Source organism: Hemitrygon akajei, chromosome 5 (genome assembly GCF_048418815.1).
Source record: "Hemitrygon akajei chromosome 5, sHemAka1.3, whole genome shotgun sequence".
Classification (NCBI taxonomy): domain Eukaryota; kingdom Metazoa; phylum Chordata; class Chondrichthyes; order Myliobatiformes; family Dasyatidae; genus Hemitrygon; species Hemitrygon akajei.
In genome coordinates, this window is record NC_133128.1 from 149,533,916 (window position 1) to 149,554,832 (window position 20,917).

The 20,917-nt window shown below is 40.6% G+C and overlaps 3 protein-coding genes across 3 annotated transcripts; all 3 read left to right on the forward strand.

Moving 5' to 3' along the window:
* The first annotated feature begins 1,636 nt into the window (after window positions 1-1,636).
* LOC140727248 (gamma-crystallin S-1-like) lies at window positions 1,637-4,118 on the forward strand. Its single transcript, XM_073044509.1, has 3 exons — window positions 1,637-1,678; window positions 2,434-2,676; window positions 3,769-4,118. The coding sequence occupies exons 1-3, from the start codon at window positions 1,637-1,639 to the stop codon at window positions 4,042-4,044; spliced, it is 561 nt and encodes a 186-aa protein (XP_072900610.1). The 3' UTR covers window positions 4,045-4,118.
* A 2,352-nt stretch (window positions 4,119-6,470) lies between these two features.
* LOC140727249 (gamma-crystallin S-1-like) lies at window positions 6,471-11,266 on the forward strand. The gene is made up of 3 exons (XM_073044510.1): window positions 6,471-6,665; window positions 9,666-9,908; window positions 10,920-11,266. The coding sequence occupies exons 1-3, from the start codon at window positions 6,471-6,473 to the stop codon at window positions 11,193-11,195; spliced, it is 714 nt and encodes a 237-aa protein (XP_072900611.1). The 3' UTR covers window positions 11,196-11,266.
* Window positions 11,267-13,673: 2,407 nt separating this feature from the next.
* Window positions 13,674-19,517, forward strand: LOC140727250 (gamma-crystallin S-1-like). The gene is made up of 3 exons (XM_073044512.1): window positions 13,674-13,736; window positions 17,921-18,163; window positions 19,241-19,517. The coding sequence occupies exons 1-3, from the start codon at window positions 13,674-13,676 to the stop codon at window positions 19,514-19,516; spliced, it is 582 nt and encodes a 193-aa protein (XP_072900613.1). The 3' UTR covers window position 19,517.
* The last annotated feature ends 1,400 nt before the right edge of the window (window positions 19,518-20,917 follow it).

Genomic DNA, 20,917 nt, shown 5'->3' on the forward strand with positions numbered 1-20,917 from the left:
TTGTCAAATTATATGCTGATCAATTTGTGATTACCACTAGGACAATCTATAGTAACTGTCCTGATATAATAATACAGGATAAACAAGCTAGAACAACTTGCTTACCAGATGTAGATATTCCAAACACACATAACCTACAGAAATCAATAAAACACCAGAAATATGCTGAAAAGAAGAAATTGAATGGCTATGGACCTTGAACAGGTTATACGTTATCCCATTTGTAATATCTACAATTGGTACACCCCGAAGACACTACAGAATCACATCAAACAATTAGGGATAGATGACAATATCTATGAAAGTTCCAGAAAGCCACAATACTAAGCACCACTAGAATAGTGCGAAAGTTCATAGCTATTAAGAAATGAGTGTGCATAGCTATTCCTGTATCAAGCTTGAGCTAAAAAAAAAGTAATATTTAATAAATAAGCAATAAACTTCAAGAACATGAGATGAAGAGTCCTTGAGAGTGAGTCCATAGATTGTGGAGCATTTCAGAGATGTGGCAAGTGATGTTATCCCATGTGGTTCAGGATTAATAACTGTTCCTAAACATGGTGGTGTGAATCTTGAGGCTCCTGTACCTTCTTCCAGAGAACATCAGTAACAAGCGAGCATGACATGGGTGGTGGAAGGTCCCTGATCATGGATGCTGCTTTTCTGTGACAGAGCTCTGCGTAGATGTGCTCATTGGTGGGGAAGGCTTTACCTGTGTTGGACTGGCTCATATCCACTACTTTTTGCAGGATTTTATGTTCAAGGATATTGGTGTTTCCATACCAGGCCATGATGCAACCAGTCGATCTATAGAAATTTGTAAGAGTCTCAGATGTCAAGCTGAATCTTTGCATCAAGTATTGCAGGGGGCTAGGTACACAGCCTCGAGGTGCACCTGTCATAAGGGTGATTGCGCAGGAGAATTTGTTGCCAATCCAAACTGACTGGCAGTAATTGAAATGTTTCATGATGAGCACTCAAAACACTTCATCACAGTGGATGTAAGTGCTACTGGATGATAATCATTGAGGCAAGTTATCAAGTCCTTTTTAGGCACTGGTATAATTGGTGGAACACTCTAGCCAGTTCATCAGCACAGGTTTTCAGTACTTGGCCAGGAGCCCCATCTGGGCCAGGTAATTTCCGTGACCTCACCATCCTGAAGGATGCTCCCACATTTGCCTCAGACACTGAAATCACAGGGTTGTCAGGACTTGAGGGAGTTCATGATTGTTCTTCCATACTTTGATGGACGAAATGAGTATAGAAGACTTTGAACTCATCAGGAAGTGAAGCGCTGTTGGTGATTTCACTTTGTATTCAAGCACTGCCACAGCTGTTAAGCATCTTTCATTGGTTTGAGTTTAGCCCAGAATTGCCATTTTGCTTGTGAGACATCTTTCTAGAAATTGTACTTGGAACTCTTGTAACTTTCTTGGTTGCCAGACATGAATGTCTCTGATTTGGCCCTCAGCAGATTGCCAATCCCGTGGATTATCCAGCGCTTCTATTTGCGGAAATCTCTGAATGATTTTGTAGAGACACAGTCGTCTGAGACTGTTTTTTATAAATCATCAGCTGATCTGAGGCAATTATTGATTTATTGACCTTTTTCACATCAGAAAAATGAACAAAAATGGGATATCATAAAGATGGTGAGGAAATCCAGAATGTGGAGGTAATTGAAATGCTGACTGTATGTGTACAGGTCTTCAATGACAGGAGAGTGGAAGGCTTTGACTGTTTAATGTGTTCAGCAAGCGAAGTGGAGCAAACATAATGAATGTCAGAGGTGGGAAAGCTACAAGGAACCACTGCAAAACAAGGATAAAGGGGGTTATGAAGGGAAAGGCAGCAGAGATTATTGAAGGTGAATCACATTTAACTCATCTGGCTGAATTCACTGATGAAAGAACAGAGGTGGCTGATCAGTGTTGTGTAGCAGAAACTGTACAAACGGAGTTTTAAAACATGTTTGTCAGTTTAATAAGATATCTCCTCAATTTAGACAGTTTGTGAAAGTGATTCAAAATTCTACTTTGACCTAGGTGAAAGGACCTCGACGAAATGTAGCTGTGATTGTTCCCGAACTATATGGTTGAAACAATTAAAATGATAAGAAAGCACAACTGAAAGAATTCACGATGCAACTAATGTCTTTCTGTTGTTTTTCTACAACAAATGAATAAAGGATTTTGTTCCATTTTGCTGATGTTTAATGTTGTGTCATCAGAACAACAAGAAACTGCCTAGTGAGGCCTTTCTACCCTGCATATAAATACCAACTTGTGTTCAGCAGTGAAACACTCAGTTGGTTACCAGACTCACTGTGTTCAAAATGGGAAAGGCAAGGACTACTCAGTAAATGAACTAAATGAGAATTCTCCATGAACACCTGAGCAACTATTAACACAGATATGTTTCTTCCCACAGATCATCTTCTACGAGGACAGGAACTTCCATGGTCGGCACTATGAGTGCAGCACCGACTGTGCTGACCTCTCCCCTTACTTCAGCCGCTGTAACTCCATCCGTGTTGACAGTGACTGGTGGGTGGTGTATGAGAAACCCAACTACATGGGATACCAGTACGTCCTGAGAAGGGGAGAGTATCCTGACTACCAGCGCTGGATGGGATTCAATGACTGTGTCAAGTCCTGTCGCAGTTACCCATATGTAAGTTTCAATTTTTGTTCAGATATTTTGCCGTTTGGTTCTGAAAATGGAGAATTTGCCCAACAAGTGCCTAATAGGTATCAAATATGTCCAAGTACATTAATAGGGTCTGGTATTTCAAAGTAAATGAGGAGACAGTGTTGAGTCTCTTAAAGACCATTCAGGTGGATATGTCCACAGGGCCTCATGAAATGTACCTCAGGTTATTGAGAGAGGCAAGACATTGGATAACTGGAATATTGACCAAAATCTTTACGTCTTTTCTAACCATCTGGATTATTGCATGCAGTTTTGGTCACACCGTTACAGGAATGATATCAAGAGTTTGGAGAGGGTGCAGAGGAGGCTTTTCAGGACGCTGCCCAGTTTAGATGGCATGTACTATAACAAGAGGTTGGGCAAGCTTGAGTTACTTTCTATGGAGTGGTGGAGGCTAAGGGGAGGCCTGACAGAGTTTTGTAAGATTATGAGGGGTATAGATAAACAAACAGGATCTTTTTCCCAGAGTTAAAATATCTCATACCAGAGAGCATGCATATAAGGTGAGTGGTGTAAGTTCAAAGGAGATGTGAGTAGCAAGTTCTCACACAGAGTGGTGGGTACCTGGAAAACACTGCCCGGGCTGGCGTTAGAGACCAACGCATTAGGGGGATTTGAGAGATGTTTAGTTACACACATGAATGTGAGGGAAGTGAAAGGGTATGGACATTGTTTAAGCAGAAGGGATTAATTGAGTTGGCCGTTTAACTTAAATAGCCATCTAAATTTAGATTTACTAATTTAGTTGGTTTTGCACAACTTTGTAGGCCGAAGGGCTTGTTCCTATGGTCTACTGTTCTCTCTTCATGTTCTAAATGCAGAATTTCTCATATTTTTCCCTGAGTTTTCCTTTACCTTATGTTAGAACCACCAGCAATGCCAGTTGGAGGCATCTTTAAGACAGGTAGTAAGTGAAATGATCAATTTGCATCTGACTTTAACTCCCGTTGAAGTCAGTGTTCAGTTTATGAATTGATGTTCAGATGTTGTGTACAATGAGTGAATGATCTGTCAAACATCATGAGTAAAACTGCTTTTTAAAATCTATTCCAGTACCGAGGGGGCACCTACAAAATGAAGATTTATGAAAGGCCTGACTTTGAGGGGCAGATGATGGAATTCATGGAGGACTGTCCCTCTGCCTACGATCGTTTCCGTTACCGTGACATCCACTCCTGTCAGGTGATGGATGGTTACTGGATCTTCTATGAACATCCCAACTACAGAGGCCGACAGTACTTCCTGAGACCCGGGGAATACAGGAAATACAGTGACTGGGGTGGCTACAACTCAATGATCGGGTCCTTCAGGCGCATGAGGGACTTCTAAAAGTCACTCTTGAAAGTCTGATTTTATCTTGTTGAAATACTTATGGAGGCAATAAAATACCTTTGATGACATGATCAGATCATTTAATTCATTTACCCTGATTCCACTGGAAATCACTGTAAAACAGTAATTATAATCTGAGGTCCACATTAAATCATTTTGCCTGAGTCGGTTCCAGTTAACAGATAACATTATGATGATTCATCGGAGGCTAAAAAACATAAATGGAACAAGAAGTTGTTCTTCTCCTCTTGTTTTATTATGTCCATTGTGTGGCATTAACTCCATTTCTAAATTTGCTTCCTGTGAATTTAGTGGGTACAGCTATCTATCTTTATGATTTCCATGATTCTGACGGTTTTGTTAAATGTTGTCACAAAAGTATAAACAACATAAATTGAGACATGGAGTTAAACAGCACAGAAAACAGCACTTTTCTAAGCTTCAAAGATTCATTTTATTTTTAAAGTATGCAGTCCAACTCTGATGTTTGTCTTCTCCAGATAACCGTGAAATACACAAAAACCATGGGAGTTTTACATGAAGTAAGTAACCACGGTAAACATAAAGATTTCCCCAGAGTGAATGAAACTGATGTATGACACAGATCTGTAAAATCTTGAGATGCCTGGATAAGGTGGAGGGTTGCACGTTGTAGAGGAGTATAATATTAGAGGGCGTAGTTTAGGATGAGAGAGGGAAAAGAAGACCTGAAGAGCTCATTTTTCACACAGAGCATAGTGGATATATGGAACAATCTATCAGAGGAATTTGTTAATACTGTGACAATTTCAATGTTTAAGTGACATTTAGACAGGTACATGGATTGCAAATTTGCGTCAATGCAGGCAAATAGGATTAACAAAGGTGAACAAATTGGTCAACATGGCTGAGTTGGGCTGAAGGGCCTGTCACTGTGCTGTATAACTCCATGACACTAATACTCCTTGGAAAGAACCTTCCAAACTTTCAAAAACCACTAGCAACAAGGACAAGGGCAGCAACAGTATGGAAACTCCTCCACCTGGAAGTTGCCTCCAAGCCAAACTATTTTCACAAGATATGAAAACACCTGAAGTTAAAATGGATATGTTAAATGCAGTTATAAAAATACCCACAACTGGAAAAATACTGCCTGTGATAATATTCATAATTATTGGTATAAAAATCTGCTTAGCTTCATCCATACCTATTAACACATAACAATGGTTTTCTTAAATCTGAAGTTAAAACTTACCTCTTACATAAAGGGGAAATCATAAATCACCCATCAAAATATTGTCCTATTGTTTGTTTGCAAACTATATACAAGTACATAAGCATCTCAACTAATTGCCACTAACTTAGATAACCACTATAGCCTTACAGAACAGCAGAAAGGATGCTGTCAGGGTACGAACGGATGTAAAGAACAATTGGTAATAGATTCCATAATTCTAAATCAAGCCTGGAGGAAATTCAGAAATCTTTTATGTTGTTATCTGGACTACCAAAAAGCATTTGATTCTGTCCTACTCTCATGGTTAATAGAAATTCTTAATATATGTAAACTACAACCAATGTTTGTGAAAATCCTTCAGCATCTTATGAAGTATTTGGGTACTACAATCACCTTATCTATTAGTAGCTGAAAAAAATACAACCACTGTTATCAAAATAAAGTGAGGCATTTTCCAGGGTCACTCTGTAAGTCAACTATAGTTTTGTCCAGCTCTAATTTACTGAATTGGGTGAAAATATGGTATCAGATCAGAAACAACCAAACGAATTACACCTTGATACACCTTCTATACATGGACAATTTGAAATTATACACTCCTTCATCAGTAAATCAAAAACAATTAATTCAAATAGTAGAACTATTTTCAAAAGATAGAAACATGAGCTTTGGACTAGATTAATGCAGCACATTAAACATAAGGTAAAATTCAATAGAGCTAATAGAATACAGAGAAGAGCCGCAGGATACAATACAACCAATGGGTAAATATGAAATATGTAAGTATTTGGACTATCAACAAGCAAAGAGAACAGATCATAGTGAAATAAAGTGAAACATTTGATAAAATTTTCTTCAGACTTAAGAAAATCCTTTAGAGGTCAATAGTAAAATATATCAAAGACAATGAACACTTTTGCTGCAGCCATATTAATGTATTGTTTGGCATAATATCTTGGTGTAAATCCAATCTGGATAGTTTACAAAGAAGATTAAGAAATTTTAGAAAACTCTATGTGCATTTGAGCGCACTTAGACTAACACTACCTAGGACAGAAGGAGGAAGAAGAATATCAGATGTAAAAAATTTACACAACAGATGGAATAAAACTTCTTAGGATATAGTTCATCAATGAAAACAGGATTCAGCATTCCATGTGAGCATATGTAATTCTGATAAGAAGTACACACAAGTAAACTTAAATGAATGCACAACCCAGATAATTTAAGAAATGATCACTATAGAAGAGAAAGTTATGCAAAAGAAGAGCCTGATGCTCCATGGAAGACATCCCATGATCTGAGCCGACCAGATGCCAACAAGGAAGCACCAAATGCCTGGCTCTGTGTTGGAGACCTCTTCGCAGAACTGGAAGGATTCCTTGTGACAATACAGGACCAGGTAGTTAACGCAAAAAAATTAACAAAACTACATAATAAAAGACCAACAAATTCAAGACAGTAAAAGCAGAAAATGCCAAGAGAAACCTAACAATCGAACATTTTACAGGATCCTGCAGCAATTTAACTCAATCTGATAACTTACATAAGCAAAATCAAGTAGCAAACATTAGTCACCAAAATATAAAAGACACCATACCTTACTATAAATCAAGTCTATTCCAGTTTCAGAGTCAGAGGTTGAAAAATTATATTTTGACCAATTTGTTGTTACCAGAAGGACAATCCATAATAACAATCCAGATATAATAGTGCAGGATAAACAAGCTAGAAGAGCTTACTTAGCAGATATAGGTATTACAAATACACATAACATACAGAAATCAATAAGTGAAAAAAAACCAGAAACATGCTGAATGAAAAGAGGAAATTGAATGCCTATGGATCATCAACAGTTTGTACATTTTCCCACTGATATTATCTACAATTGGTATCATCGCAAGGTCACCACAGAGTTGTATTAAACAATTTCAGCGAGACGGCAATATCTATGATGTTAATACTAAACACCACTAGAATAATCCGGAAGTTCACAGCAATTGAGAAATGATAGTGCTTGGTGATTCCTGTACCTCAGGTTTTACCAGCTTGAGCTGAGAAAACAAAGTAATGTTTAATAAATAATCAATAAATATCGAGAAGGTGAGATGAAGAGTCCTTGAAAGTGAGTCCATAGGTTGTGGGAACAGTTTGGTGGTTACAGAGCCCGATGCTTGAGGATTAATACCTGTTCCTAAACCTGGGGGTGTCAGTTCTGAGGCTCCTGTTCCTTCTTTGTGAGAGCAGCAGTGAGAAGAGAGCATGACTTGGGTGGTGGGGTCTCTGATGATGATGCTACTGTCCTGCGACAGAGCTCTGTGTAGATGTGCTCATCGGTGAGGAGGTCTGTACCATGATGGACTGGCCTGTATCCACTACTTCTTGTCGGATCTCACACTCAAGGATATTGGTGTTTCCATACCAGGCTGTGATGCAGCCAGTCAATCTACAGAAATTTGTCAGTCTCAGATGTTAAGTTGAATCTTTGCAATCGAGTATTGCAGCGGGACTACACACACAGCCTTGTGGTGCACCTCTGATGACGGAGATTGCGGAGGAGAATTTGTTGCCAATTCAAAATGAATGGGATCTGCAAATGAGGAAACCAAGTATGCAGTTACACAAGGAGGTATTGAGGCCAAGGTCTAGGAGCTTATTGATTAGTTTTGAGGGGATGATAGTATTGAATGCTGAGTTGTAGTCAATAAGGAGCATCCTGATGAATACATCTTTGCTGTCCAGATGTTCCAGAATTGAGTGAAAACCCAATGGATCAGAATCTATCATGGACCTTTTGTTCCAATAGACCAATTGGAGCAGATCCAAGTCGCTTCCCAGACTGGTGTTGATATGCTTCATAATCAACAACTCAAAACATTTCATCACTGTGGATGTTAGTGCTACTTTATGATGGTCATTGAGGCAGGTTACCATGTTCTTCTTAAACACTGGTATAATTGAAGCCTGCTTGAGGCACATGGATACCTCAGACTGCTGAAGCAAGAGGTTGAATATCTCATGGAACACCCAGCCAGTTGATCAGCTCAGGTTTTTAGTACTTGGCCAGGTGTCACATCTGGGCCAGATAATTTCCATGGGTTCAGCCTCTCATGACCCTGTGTGTTTAGCCTTTGAAGCCAACATGAGAGGCTGAACCCATGGAAATTATCTGGCCCAGATGTGACACCTGGCCAAGTCTCCCCCATACGTCATTGAGCTAATCTGGAAGTGAAGCCCTGCTGCTTGATTTCACTTTGTAGTAAGTGACAGTATTCAAGCACTGTCACAGCTGTTGAGCACCCTTCACTGGTCTGAGTTTAGCCCAGAAATGCCACTTCGGTCGTGAGATGGCTTTCCGGAGATTGTACTTGGAACTCTGGTAACTTTCTTGGTTGCCAGACATGAATGTCTCTGATCTGGCCCTCAGCAGATTTCTGACCTCGTGACTCATCTGGCGTTTCTATTTAGGGAAATCGCTAAATGATTTTGTGGTGACACTCATATGTGATTGCATTTATAAACAACCAGCTCATCAGAGGCAATTATTGATTGATTGATCTTTTTGACATCAGAAGAATGAATGAAAAGGAATGGGATATCACAAGGATGGTGAGGAAATCCAGAATGTGGAATTAATTGAAATGCTGAGTGTATGTGTACAGTTCTTCAACGACAGGAGAGTGGAAGGCTTTGACTGTTCAACAAGAGAAGTGGAGCAAACATAATGAATGTTGGAGGTGGAAAAACTACAGGGAACCACTGTGAAAGGCAGTATTAACTCTCACTTCGAGGAGCAAGTGGGTTATGATGGGAGAGGCAGTAGATATTATTGACGACAAATCACGCTTGAGACATCTAGCTGAATTGGCTGAAGAAAAAATAGAAGTGGCTGATCAGTACTGTGTAGCAGAAGCTGTATAGATGGATTTTCAAAAGATGTTTGTCAGTTTAATAAAGTATGGCTTTAACTTAGGCAGTTTGGGAAAGAGAACCAAAATACTACTTTGACAAAGTTGAATGGACTTGGGTGATATGTAACTGTGAATGTTCCTGAACTGTTTGGTTGAAACAACAATTAAAATGATAAGAAAGCACAACTGAAAGAATCCATGATGCAACAAATGTCTTTCTGTTGTTTTTCTACAATTAATGGAAAAAAGGATTTTGTTACATTTTGCTGATGTTTAATGTTGTGTCAGCAGAACAACAGGAAACTGCCTAGTGAGGCCTTTCTACCCTGCATATAAATACCAGCTTGTGTTCGGCAGTGAAACATTCAGTTGGTTACCAGACTCACTGTGTTCAAAATGGGAAAGGCAAGGGCTGCTCAGTAAATGAACTAAATGAGAATTCTCCATGAACACCTGAGCAACTATTAACACAGATATGTTTCTTCCCACAGATCATCTTCTACGAGGACAGGAACTTCCAGGGTCGGCACTATGAGTGCAACTCCGACTGTGCCGACCTCTCCCCTTACTTCAGCCGCTGTAACTCCATCCGTGTTGACAGTGACTGGTGGGTGTTGTATGAGAGACCCAACTACATGGGATACCAGTATGTCCTGAGCAGGGGAGAGTATCCTGACTACCAGCGCTGGATGGGATTCAATGACACAATCAGGTCCTGTCGCAGTTACCCATATGTAAGTTTCAATGTTTTTTCAGGGCATTTGACTTTTTTCAGTTTGGCTCTGAAAATGGGGAATTGGCCTATCAACTGCCTAATGGATGAGTTTATTCAAATGCTTGGGCATTTTGAGATGAAGGAGGAAGTAGTATGTAAGTTCAAATTTTTTTAGGGAATTTGATCCTTTGCAGTTCATCTCTGAAGATGGAGATTTTGTGTAGAAATGCACAATGGATATTAAATATGCCCAAGTTTATTAATATGTTAGGGCATTTCAATGTAAAGGAGGAGGTAATATTGGATCTCTTAATGAGCATTAATATATACCAGCTTATTGTGAGAGATTGCTGAGACTTTGACCAAAATCTTCATGTCTTTTCTCACCATCTGGTGTATTGCAGTTTTCTCTGGAGTGGCGGAGGTTGAGAGGAGGACTGACTGAGATTTATAAATTTATGAAAGTCATAGTTAGAGTAGACAGATGGTGAAATTATCTAATACCAGAGGACATGCATTTAGGGTGAGATAGTAGAAGTTCAAAGGAGATGTGAGGAGCAAACTATTTTTTACACAGAATGCCTGGAATGTGCAGCCTGGGATGATGTTGGATGCAGATACATTAGTAACTTATAAGAGATGTTTAGTCACATGAATTTGAGGGAAGTGGAAGGATATGGACAGTGTTTAAGTAGAAAGGATCAGTTTAGTTTAAATTTAAATAGCCAGCTAAATTTAAATTTCCAAATTTAATCGGTTGGGCACAACATTATGGACCAAAGGACGTGTCCTGTGCTCTACTGTTTATATGCAGAATTTCTCATATTTTCCCCTTTGCTTTCCTTTGACTTATGTTAGAACCAACAGCAAACCCAGTTATTGAGGCAGATAGTGAAATGATCAATTTGCATCTGACTTCATTTTCCATTGAAGTCAATGTCCAGTTAATGAATTGGTGTTCAGATGTAGTATACAATCATTGAAGGCTCTACAAAACATCATTACTAAAAGTGTGTTTCTCCTACTCCAGTACCGAGGTGGAAACTACAGGATGAGGATTTACGAGAGGCCTGACTTTGCAGGGCAGATGATGGAATTCATGGACGACTGTCCCTCTGTCTACGATCGTTTCCGTTACCGTGACATCCACTCCTGTCAGGTGATGGATGGTTACTGGATCTTCTATGAACAGCCCAGCTACAGAGGCCGACAGTACTTCCTGAGACCTGGGGAATACAGGAGATACGGTGACTGGGGTGGCTACAACTCAATGATCGGGTCCTTCAGGCGCATGAGGGACTTCTAAAAGTCATTCTTGAAAAATCTGATTTATCTTGTTGAAATATTTATGGAGGTAATAAAATACCTTTGATGAGACTATCAGTTCATTTGATTCATTTAACCTGATTCCACTGGAAATTCACAGTAGAACAGTAATAATAATTTAAGGACCACATTAAATTATTTTATTACAGTAGGTTCCAGTTAATGGATAACATTATGATGCTTCATAGGAGGCTGAAAAATATAAACTGAATTGAAAGTAGTTCTTTGCCTCTTGTGTTATTCTGTTCAGTGTGAGGCTTTGAGCTCCATTTCTGAATTTATTTCTGGTGAATTTAATGAGCACAAATATCTATCTGATGGTTTTGTGAAATAACTTCACAAAAGTATAAACAATATAAATAGAGACATGGAGTCAAACAGCACAGAAAGCAGCACTTTCACAAAACATGATGAATTTTACCAAAGTTGCTACCTGTATAAACAACAAGAAAACATGGACAGAGATCTGCTGGATAGTTTCAACATACCTCTGATTCTGTTTGGGACTGCATTGTGAAGGATGGAAGTTGAGCTGAAATTGATGCGGAATGATTTGAAGCTGTAGAATCTTCCAAGGTGCGTTAAAAATAAAAGTCCCTTGTGAGTGTTGATTGTGAGGAACTTCCTGCTTGAATCCTCAATCTCCATTTGCAGACAGGCTTGTGACAAGTCAACCTTTCAAAACATCTTCCCACTGTCCAAAGATGGAAAAATATCTTCTATTTGTCTGCCGTTTTGGAAAATCAGGATGTGGGGAAATGGCCCAGAAGAGGATAGGAGCAGGTTCTGGTGGTAAAGAAATAAATTCTTAATACTTAATACTATAAGACTATGAAAGACATACCAAAAGTGTATAGTAGTTTAATACAGGAAACACAATCTGAGCTAAATTTGAATCTTCCTAATGGCTTGTTGAAGGATGCTAATGTAAGGACAGAAGAGCCTTTCCAGATTTAAGTCACAAAGTGTTCTTTGGAGTAGAGTGAAGGATGGGCTCATTGAGACAAACCACATGACTGGGCTGATGTTGAGATCTTTCCACCACCAAGGGTCTTTGACAAATTGTGATAGCTAGAAGGTAATGGGAAATTTATTTAAAGCTGAGGTATTGTGAAATTTTCTCTCACTGTAATTGAAAATCAGTGATCCAGTAAGGTTGTAGCTAAATAACTGTAGTGTATGTGTCATCTGATAGAACTACCTGAAATAATAATTGTAGATGTAACTTCTTTAAAAATAAAAAAAACCCAAGATGAAGGGAACTGATGTATGACATAATAGAGGTTTGGATAAAGTGGAGGGTCACAATATCCTGCAAGTAGCAGAGGAGACGAAAATTAGAGGGCATAGATTTTGGATGAGAGGGGAAAGAGAGGACCAGAGGAGCACATTATTCACACAGAGTGTGGTGCGAACAAGCTACCAGAGGAAGTTGTAAAGGTTGGTACAATTTCAATGTTTAAAAGACAATGGGTTGGCATATTTACATGGATTGTAAATATGCACCAATGTAGGCAAGTGGGACCTGCACAGGTGAGAAAATTGGTCAACGTGGCTGAGTTGGTCTGAAGGCTCTGTTACTGTGCGGTATATCTCCATGACCCTAATACCCCACCAGCAAAAAGGACAAGGGCAGCAACAGCATGGAAACACCTCCACCTGAATGTTGCCTCCAAGCCACACTCACACAATTGAAGATACGAAAACACCTGAAGTTACAAAGCATATGTTAAAAGATATTTTATAAAATACTCACAATTGTTGAAGTAGTGACTATGATAGTACTCATAATAATTGGTATAAAGATTTACAAGCCTTCAATAATACCAATTAACATATATCAACAGTTTTGTTAAAAATCCTGAGTGTCCGAATTTTTGACAGAAGGCAAAACATGTCTCTTCCCTAAAGCAGAAAGCAAAAATGACCCATCAAAATATTGTACTCTCACTTGTTTATAAACTATATGTAAAATTGTAACATCTAGTGTCTCGCAACTAATGACCACTCCCATACATAATCACGCCAGAAGAACAGAAAGGATGCTGTAAGGGTACAAAAGGATGTAAAGAAGGATGTAATCATGTATGAGGGGTGATAGATAAGTTCATGACCTAAGGTAGAAGGAGTGAATTTTAGAAAACCTAGCACATTTATTTTTCAACATAGTCCCCTCCTACATTTACACACTTAGTCCAGCGGTCATGGAGCATACAGATCCCTTCTTTATAGAAGTCAGCGTCTTGGACCTCTAGAAGTGGTCCAGAGCAGGAGTGATTGATAACTTTGTGGCCTAAGGTAGAAGGAGATGAGTTATACCTCTCTCATTACGTGCACGTGCAGTTCAACTCTTTGAGTGATTATACAGAAAGCTTGAAGTTAATAACTCATCTTCTACCTTGTGTTGAACTGAGAAAAAACATAATAATTAATAAGCAATAAATATAGAGAACATGAGATGAAAGTCCTTGAATTTGAGTCCATAGGTGGCGGGAGCAGTTTGGTGATGGAGCTAGTAAAGGTAAGTGAAGTTATCCCCTTTGGTTCAAGGGCCTGATGCTTGAGGGGTAACCTGGTGGTATAAACCTTGAGGCTTCTACACCTTTTTCCTGATGGCAATAGTGAGGAGAGAGCATGTCCTCGATGGTGGGGGTTCCTGATGACGGATGTTGCTTTGCTGCAGCAGTGCTCCCTGTAGATGTGCTGAATGGTGGGGGGGGGGGGGGGGGGGTTTACCTGTAATGGACTGGACCGTGTTCTTTACTTTTTGGAGTATTTTGCATTCAAAGGTATTTTGTTTTTCAATACCTGGGCATGATGCAGCCAGTCAATATGCTCTCCACAACACATCTATAGAACTTTGGCAAAGTTTTAGATGTCATGCTGAATCTTCTCAAACCTCTGAAGTAAGCAGAGACAATGCTCTGCTTTCTTCATTATTGCATGACATTGATCAGCCGCCTCTATTCAGCCAGATGGGCCAAACATGATTTGCCTTCAATAATCTCTGCTACGCAGAGTGCAGGGCCTCTAAAACGATAACACAAAGGAATTTGAAGTTGCTGAGCCTCTCCACTTCTGAAACCCTGATGAGGACTGGCTCATGGTCCTCTGGTTTCCTCCCCCTGAAGTCAGTAATCAGCTTCTTGCTCTTGCTGACACTGAGTGAGAGGTTGTTGTTGTGGAACCACTCAGCCAGATTTTCAATCCCCTGCCTATATGCTGATTCATCACCACCTTTGATTCGGACTATCAAAGTGGCATCATCAGCAAATTTCAATATGGCATTGGAGCTATGCTTAGCCACATAATATCAGTGGAAAGCAAGTAGAGCAGGGGGATGGGCACACAGTCCTGTGGTGCATCTAGCTGATGGAGATTAGGGAAGAGAGTTTGTTGCCAATCCACACTGACTGGGATCTGCAAGGGAGGAAATTGAGGATCCAATTACGCAAAGATGTATTGAGACCAAAGTATTGAAGCTTACTGCTCAGTTTTGAGTGGCTGATGGCATTGAATGCTGAGCTGTAGTCAATAAAGAGCACTCTGATGTATGCATCTTTGTGTCCAGGTGTTCCAGAATTGAGTGAAGAGCCATTGAAATGGAACCTGCTGTAGACCTCTTGTGCCAGTTGGCAAAATGGAGCAGATATATATCACTTCTCGGGCAGGAGTTAAATCAGAATCAGAATCAGGCTTGTTATCACCGATGTGTCATGAAATTTGTTTACTTAGCAGCAGCAGTGCAATGAGCTTAACATCAAAGGATCTACTTTACATTGAAAAGACAGGCAGGAATGCTATAGGCGGTGGTGTGGCTCTGTTGGCAAGAGATGGAATTGGAAAGAGGTGACATAAGGTTAGAGAATATTAAATCTTTGTGGGTGGAGTTAAGAAATTGCAAGGGTTAAAAAAAAACATTATGTGGTTCATATATAGGCCTGCAAGTAGCAGCCAAGAAGGCATTTGATAAAGTGACATACATGAGGCTACTTAACAAGATAAAATCCTATGTCATTGCAGAAAAGAAACTGGCATGTATAGTGGAATGGCTGACAGGCAGTAGAAAGCAAATGGGAATAAAAGGGGCCTTTTCTGGTTGGCTGCCAGTGACTACTGGTGTTCCTCAGGGATTGGTATTGGGACTGCTGCTTTTCACATTGTTTGTCAATGATTTAGATAATGGAATTGATGGCTCTGTGGTAAAGTTTGTGGATAATATGAAGGTAGATGGAGGGATAGATAGTGCTGAGGAAGCATTGCAATTGCAGCAGGACTTAGACAGATTGGAAGAATGGGCAAAAATGTGGTGGATGGAATATAGTGTCAGGGAATATATGATAATAGATTTTAGTAAAAGGAACAATAGTGCAGACTATTATGTAAATGAGGAGAAGGTTCAAACAACAGAGGTACAGAGGGACTTTGGATTCCTTGTACAAGCCTCCCACTAGGTTAATTTACAGGTTAATTCTGTCCTAAAGAAGGCAAATGCAAAGTTCACAAAAATGATTCTGGGAATGAAGGGGTTAACATATGAGGAACACTTGGCAACTTTGGGCCTGTACTCACTGGAATTTAGAAGAATGCATGCAGATCTCATTGAAACCTACCAAATGTTGAAAGGACTAGACAGGGTGAATGTGGAGAGGATGTCTTTTTTAAAGCAGAGGTTGATCGTTTCCTGATCGGTCAGGGCATTCAAGGATATGGCAAGAAGGCAGGTGTAAGGGGTTGAGTGGGAGATGGGATCAGCAAAAATGGAATGGCAGTATGGACTCAATGGGCTGAATGGCCTAATTCTGCTCTTATGTCTTAGGTCTTATAGGTATTTGTATTGTGCAGGACATCTAAGGCTGTGTGAAGAGCCATTAAGATTGTGTCTGCTGTAGACCTATTGTGGCAAGTGGCAAATTGCAGTGTGATAAGGTCCTTGTTGAGCTTAATTATCAATCTCTCTAAACACTTCATTATTGTGGTTGACACAGAGGGACGAAAACTCATCCTATTTGTTAAAGCTGTTAACAGCGCTGAATGCATCTGCCCACGATATCCTTCAGGACTCCTCTCCACAGGCACTGAGTGGAACACGAGGGTAGATCTCAACAGACAGCTTTGATTCCCCATGGAAATCACCATCACATCTCTTTGCCCAGACATTCTACTGTGATCCATGGCTGCCAAGCCAGTCTTCCTCACTGAGTTAACCATCTCATGAGAGGAAGGAGTGGAAGCTGCTATGCACATAAGAGGCTGAAGTACTCAGACCTGGCAGCTCTGTGTAAGGAAGCTGGCTGGTGAACCATCATTGACCCTGTGGAACTAGGATGCTGGGCTTTGTCAGTGCATCGACAAGAAGGTTAATCTGTGACATGGCAGTGACTGGAGCGAGGCTCAGGATGGCCACCAGGGAGTTGACAGAAGAGGCAGAAGAGGGCAACTTTTGGTTGTGGCTGAAGAGGAAGGACAGAAATGGGGGGAACTGACTAACCCCACTGGAAGCTGCAGAGGGTGGCAAAGAGACATCTCTGTCACTGCTCTGCCACCAGGGGATTACCAGGGTTAAGGGAGTGAAACATCAATGGGTGGTGGTCCACGGCTGAGGACCCTGCAGCTGACCTCAGGCCAATGTGGAGGTGTGGCATGCAGCCATGCCAAGCAGGAAACAATATCTTCCTGTAAATCTGATTAAGTGTGACTGGGTGATAGTCATTGAGGCAGGTTAGCACATTCTTCTTCGGCATCAGTATAACTGAAGCCTGCTTGACGCAGGTTGGTAGCTCAGACTGCTGAAACGAGAGGTTAAAGATCTCAGTGAATTCTCCAGCCAGTTGATCCGCACAGGTCTCAGGTACTCAGCCAGGAATTCCATCGGGGGCTGATGATTTCCATGGGTTCACCCTCCGGACTGATGCTCTCATTTCGGCCTCAGAAACTAATATCACAGGGTCATCGGGAGCTGTGGGAGTTTGTGATGGTTCCTCTAAGTTTTGGGCTGTCAAAGCGAACACAGAAGACATTGAGCTCACCTGGAAGTGAAGTGTTGTCACCTCTGTGGCTTGATTTCACTTTGTTGGAAATGGCAGTGTTCAAGACCTGTCAGATTGAGAGCCTTCAGTGATTAAAGTTTACTCCAGAATTGCCACTTTGTTCATGAGATGGCATTCCGAAGATCGTACAGGGACCTGTAGATCCCTAACGCCTCTGATCTGGCCCTCAGCAGATTGTGGATCACCTGGTTCATCCAGGGCTCCTGGTTGGGGAAGGCAGGGAAAGGCTTGGTGGGGAAAGGGAACCAAAATGCTACTTTGACCTAGGTGAATGGACCTGGGTGATATGTAGCTGTGAATGTTCCTCAACTGTTTGGTTTAAACAACAATTAAAATGATAAGAAAGCACAACTGAAAGAATCCATGGTGCAACAAGTGTCTTTCTGTTGTGTTTCTACAACAACAAAAAAAAAGATTTTGCTGCGTTTTGCTGATGTTTAATGTTGTGTCACCAGAACAACAAGAAACTGCCTAGTGAGGCCTTTCTACCCTGCATATAAATACCAACTTGTGTTTGGCAGTGAAACACTCAGTTGGTTACCAGACTCACTGTGTTCAAAATGGGAAAGGCAAGGACTACTCAGTAAATGAACTAAATGAGAATTCTCCATGAACACCTGAGCAACTATTAACACAGATATGTTTCTTCCCACAGATCATCTTCTACGAGGACAGGAACTTCCAGGGTCGGCACTATGAGTGCAGCTCCGACTGTGCCGACCTCTCCCCTTACTTCAGCCGCTGTAACTCCATCCGTGTTGACAGTGACTGGTGGGTGTTGTACGAGAGACCCAACTACATGGGATACCAGTATGTCCTGAGCAGGGGAGAGTATCCTGACTACCAGCGCTGGATGGGATTCAATGACACAATCAGGTCCTGTCACAGTTACCCATATGTAAGTTTCAGGTTTCTTTTCAGGGAATTTGATCTTCTGCAGATTGGCTCTGAAAGTGGAGAATTTGCCTAGCAAGTGCCTAATAGGTATTAAATATGTCCGAGTGTATTAATATGCTCAGGTATTTAAAGATGAAGGAAGCGGTGGTGTGTCGCATAAAGAGCATTAAAGTGGATAAGTCCCCAGGGCCTGATGGGATATACACCAGGTTATTGAGAGAGGCAAGAGGTGAGATTGCTGGAACCTTGACCAACAACATCATGTCTTTTCTAGTCATCTAGAGTTTTGCATACAATTTTGGTCACACAATTACAGGAATGATGTCAAGACTTTGGAGAGAGTGCGGAAGAGGCTTATCAAGACGTTGCCTGGTTTAGAGGGTTTGTGCTATAACGAGAGGTCAGGCAAACTTGATTTGTTTTCCCTAGAGCGGCAGAGGTTGAAGGGAGATCTGACAGAGGTTTATGAGGTGCATAGATAGAGTAGACAGACAGTAACTTTTTCCCATGTTAAAATATCTCCTATCACAGGACATGCATAGAAGGCGAGAGAGTATAAGTTCAAATGAGATGTGTGGAGCAAGTTTTTTTTTACCCACAGAGAGCTGCGGGGGCTGGGAATGCACTGCTCGGGGTGATGTTAGAAGCAGATACATTAGGGAATTCTAAAAGATATTTAGGTAGGCACACGAATGTGAGGGAAGTGGAAGGATATGGACATTGTTTAAGCTGAAGCAATTCGTTTAGTTGGCCATTTAAATTAAACAGCTCACTCAATTCAAATTTACTAATATAATTGGTTGGACAGAACACTGTGGGCCAAAGGTCCTATTCCTGTGCTCTTATGTCCAATGTTCTATATTCTAAATGAATTTTTCCTGTGTTTTTCTTTAACTTATGTTTGAAACAGCTACATGCTGGTTGGAGGCATCATTGAGGCAGATAGTGAATAAAATGATCAAATTGCACCTGACTTTATTTCCCATTGAAGTCAGTGAATTGGCTGTTCAGATGTAGTGTATAATGAGTGAATACTCTACAAAACGTCACTACTAAATCTTTGTACTTCCTATTCCAGTACCGAGGTGGAAACTACAGGACGAGAATTTATGAGAGGCCTGACTTTGGAGGCCAGATGATGGAATTCATGGAAGACTGTCCCTCTGTCTACGATCGTTTCCGTTACCGTGACATCCACTCCTGTCAGGTGATGGATGGCTACTGGATCTTCTATGAACATCCCAACTACCGAGGCCGACAGTACTTCCTGAGACCCGGGGAATACAGGAGATACAGTGACTGGGGCGGCTACAACTCAATGATTGGGTCCTTCAGGTGCATGAGAGACTTCTAAAAGTGGCTCTTCCTTGAATATCTAATTTTATCTTGTTGAAATATTTATGGAGGTAATAAAATACCTTTGATGACACTATCAGCTCACCTGATTCATTTACTCTGATTCCACTGGAAATCACAATAGAACAGAAATCATAATCTAGGGACCACATTAAATTGTTTTACTGTGGTTGGTTCCAGTTAACAGATAACATTATGATGATTTATAGGAGACTGAAAAATATAAACTGAACAGGAAGTTGTTCTTTGCCTCTTGTATTATTATATTGAGAGGCATTATGCTCCATTTCTGCATTTATTTCCAGCGAATTTAATGAGTACAAATATGTATCTTCATGATTTTCATGATTCTGATGGTTTTGTGAAATGACTTCAACAAAGTATGAACAACACAAATAGAGACATGGAGTCAAACAGCACAGAATGCAGCACTTTTCAAAGATTCAAAGGGTCATTGCATTGTTCAAGTATGCATGCACAACCCAACTCTGGTATTCGCCTTCTCCAGATAGCCATGAAATACAGAAAAATCAGAGGTCTTGTTGAAGAAAAAGAGATGAATTCCCCCACCCAGCATGAAAAAGAAAAAGAAACAAAACTTCCCAACCCTCCCTTACACAAAATACTAACAGATCGCCCACATGGAAAATGGCAGTTGGAACATTAAAAACCCCAAACGCCCAATGTCCCTCATTTGCAATAAAACAGTGACAATGACATCAAACCCCTAACTCCCTCCCTCACAGAAAAAAAGCAGTGATAATAACTTCAAATTGCCAACCCACTCCCTCACAAAAAAGTTGGAGACAATATCATCAAAACCCTCAGCTCCCTTTCTCACACATAAAAAATCTAATAAATCATCCACACAGAAGAACACAAATATGAACATCAGTCCCCAAATCCCCAACTGCTTCCTCTCAGAAATAGTAACATATTGTCCACCCTACAATCGGCAACAAGAAAGAAATCACTGAAAACTGAAGGTGACCAACATAAAGTACAGCCCAATAATGGCATAAATCTCAGAATATCAAAAACATCCTCCCTTAGGCATTTGAGGAAGCAGTCGTATGAACTCATTCCTTCCATGAAGAACGATTGCAATGCTAGGTCCAAACACCGTCGACCTGGCTACCAACTACCATCGCCCTGTGGCCTCCGTTGAGAGCAACCACTGACCTCCTTTGCATTTGCCTCCATGTCTTAATTTTCCTCGATGCTTTGAAATGGAGCTGTTTGTGATCACACTTTGTTCTTTTCCATGAGGCCGCTTATGCTCTCGGTCCTCTTCAGGACTCCATCTCTGGTTTTCTCGACAAGGCAGCTCATGCTCTCAATTCTCTCCAGACACACCGAAGAGCTAGATTGCTCGATTGAATTCCAAACTGTATGTCAT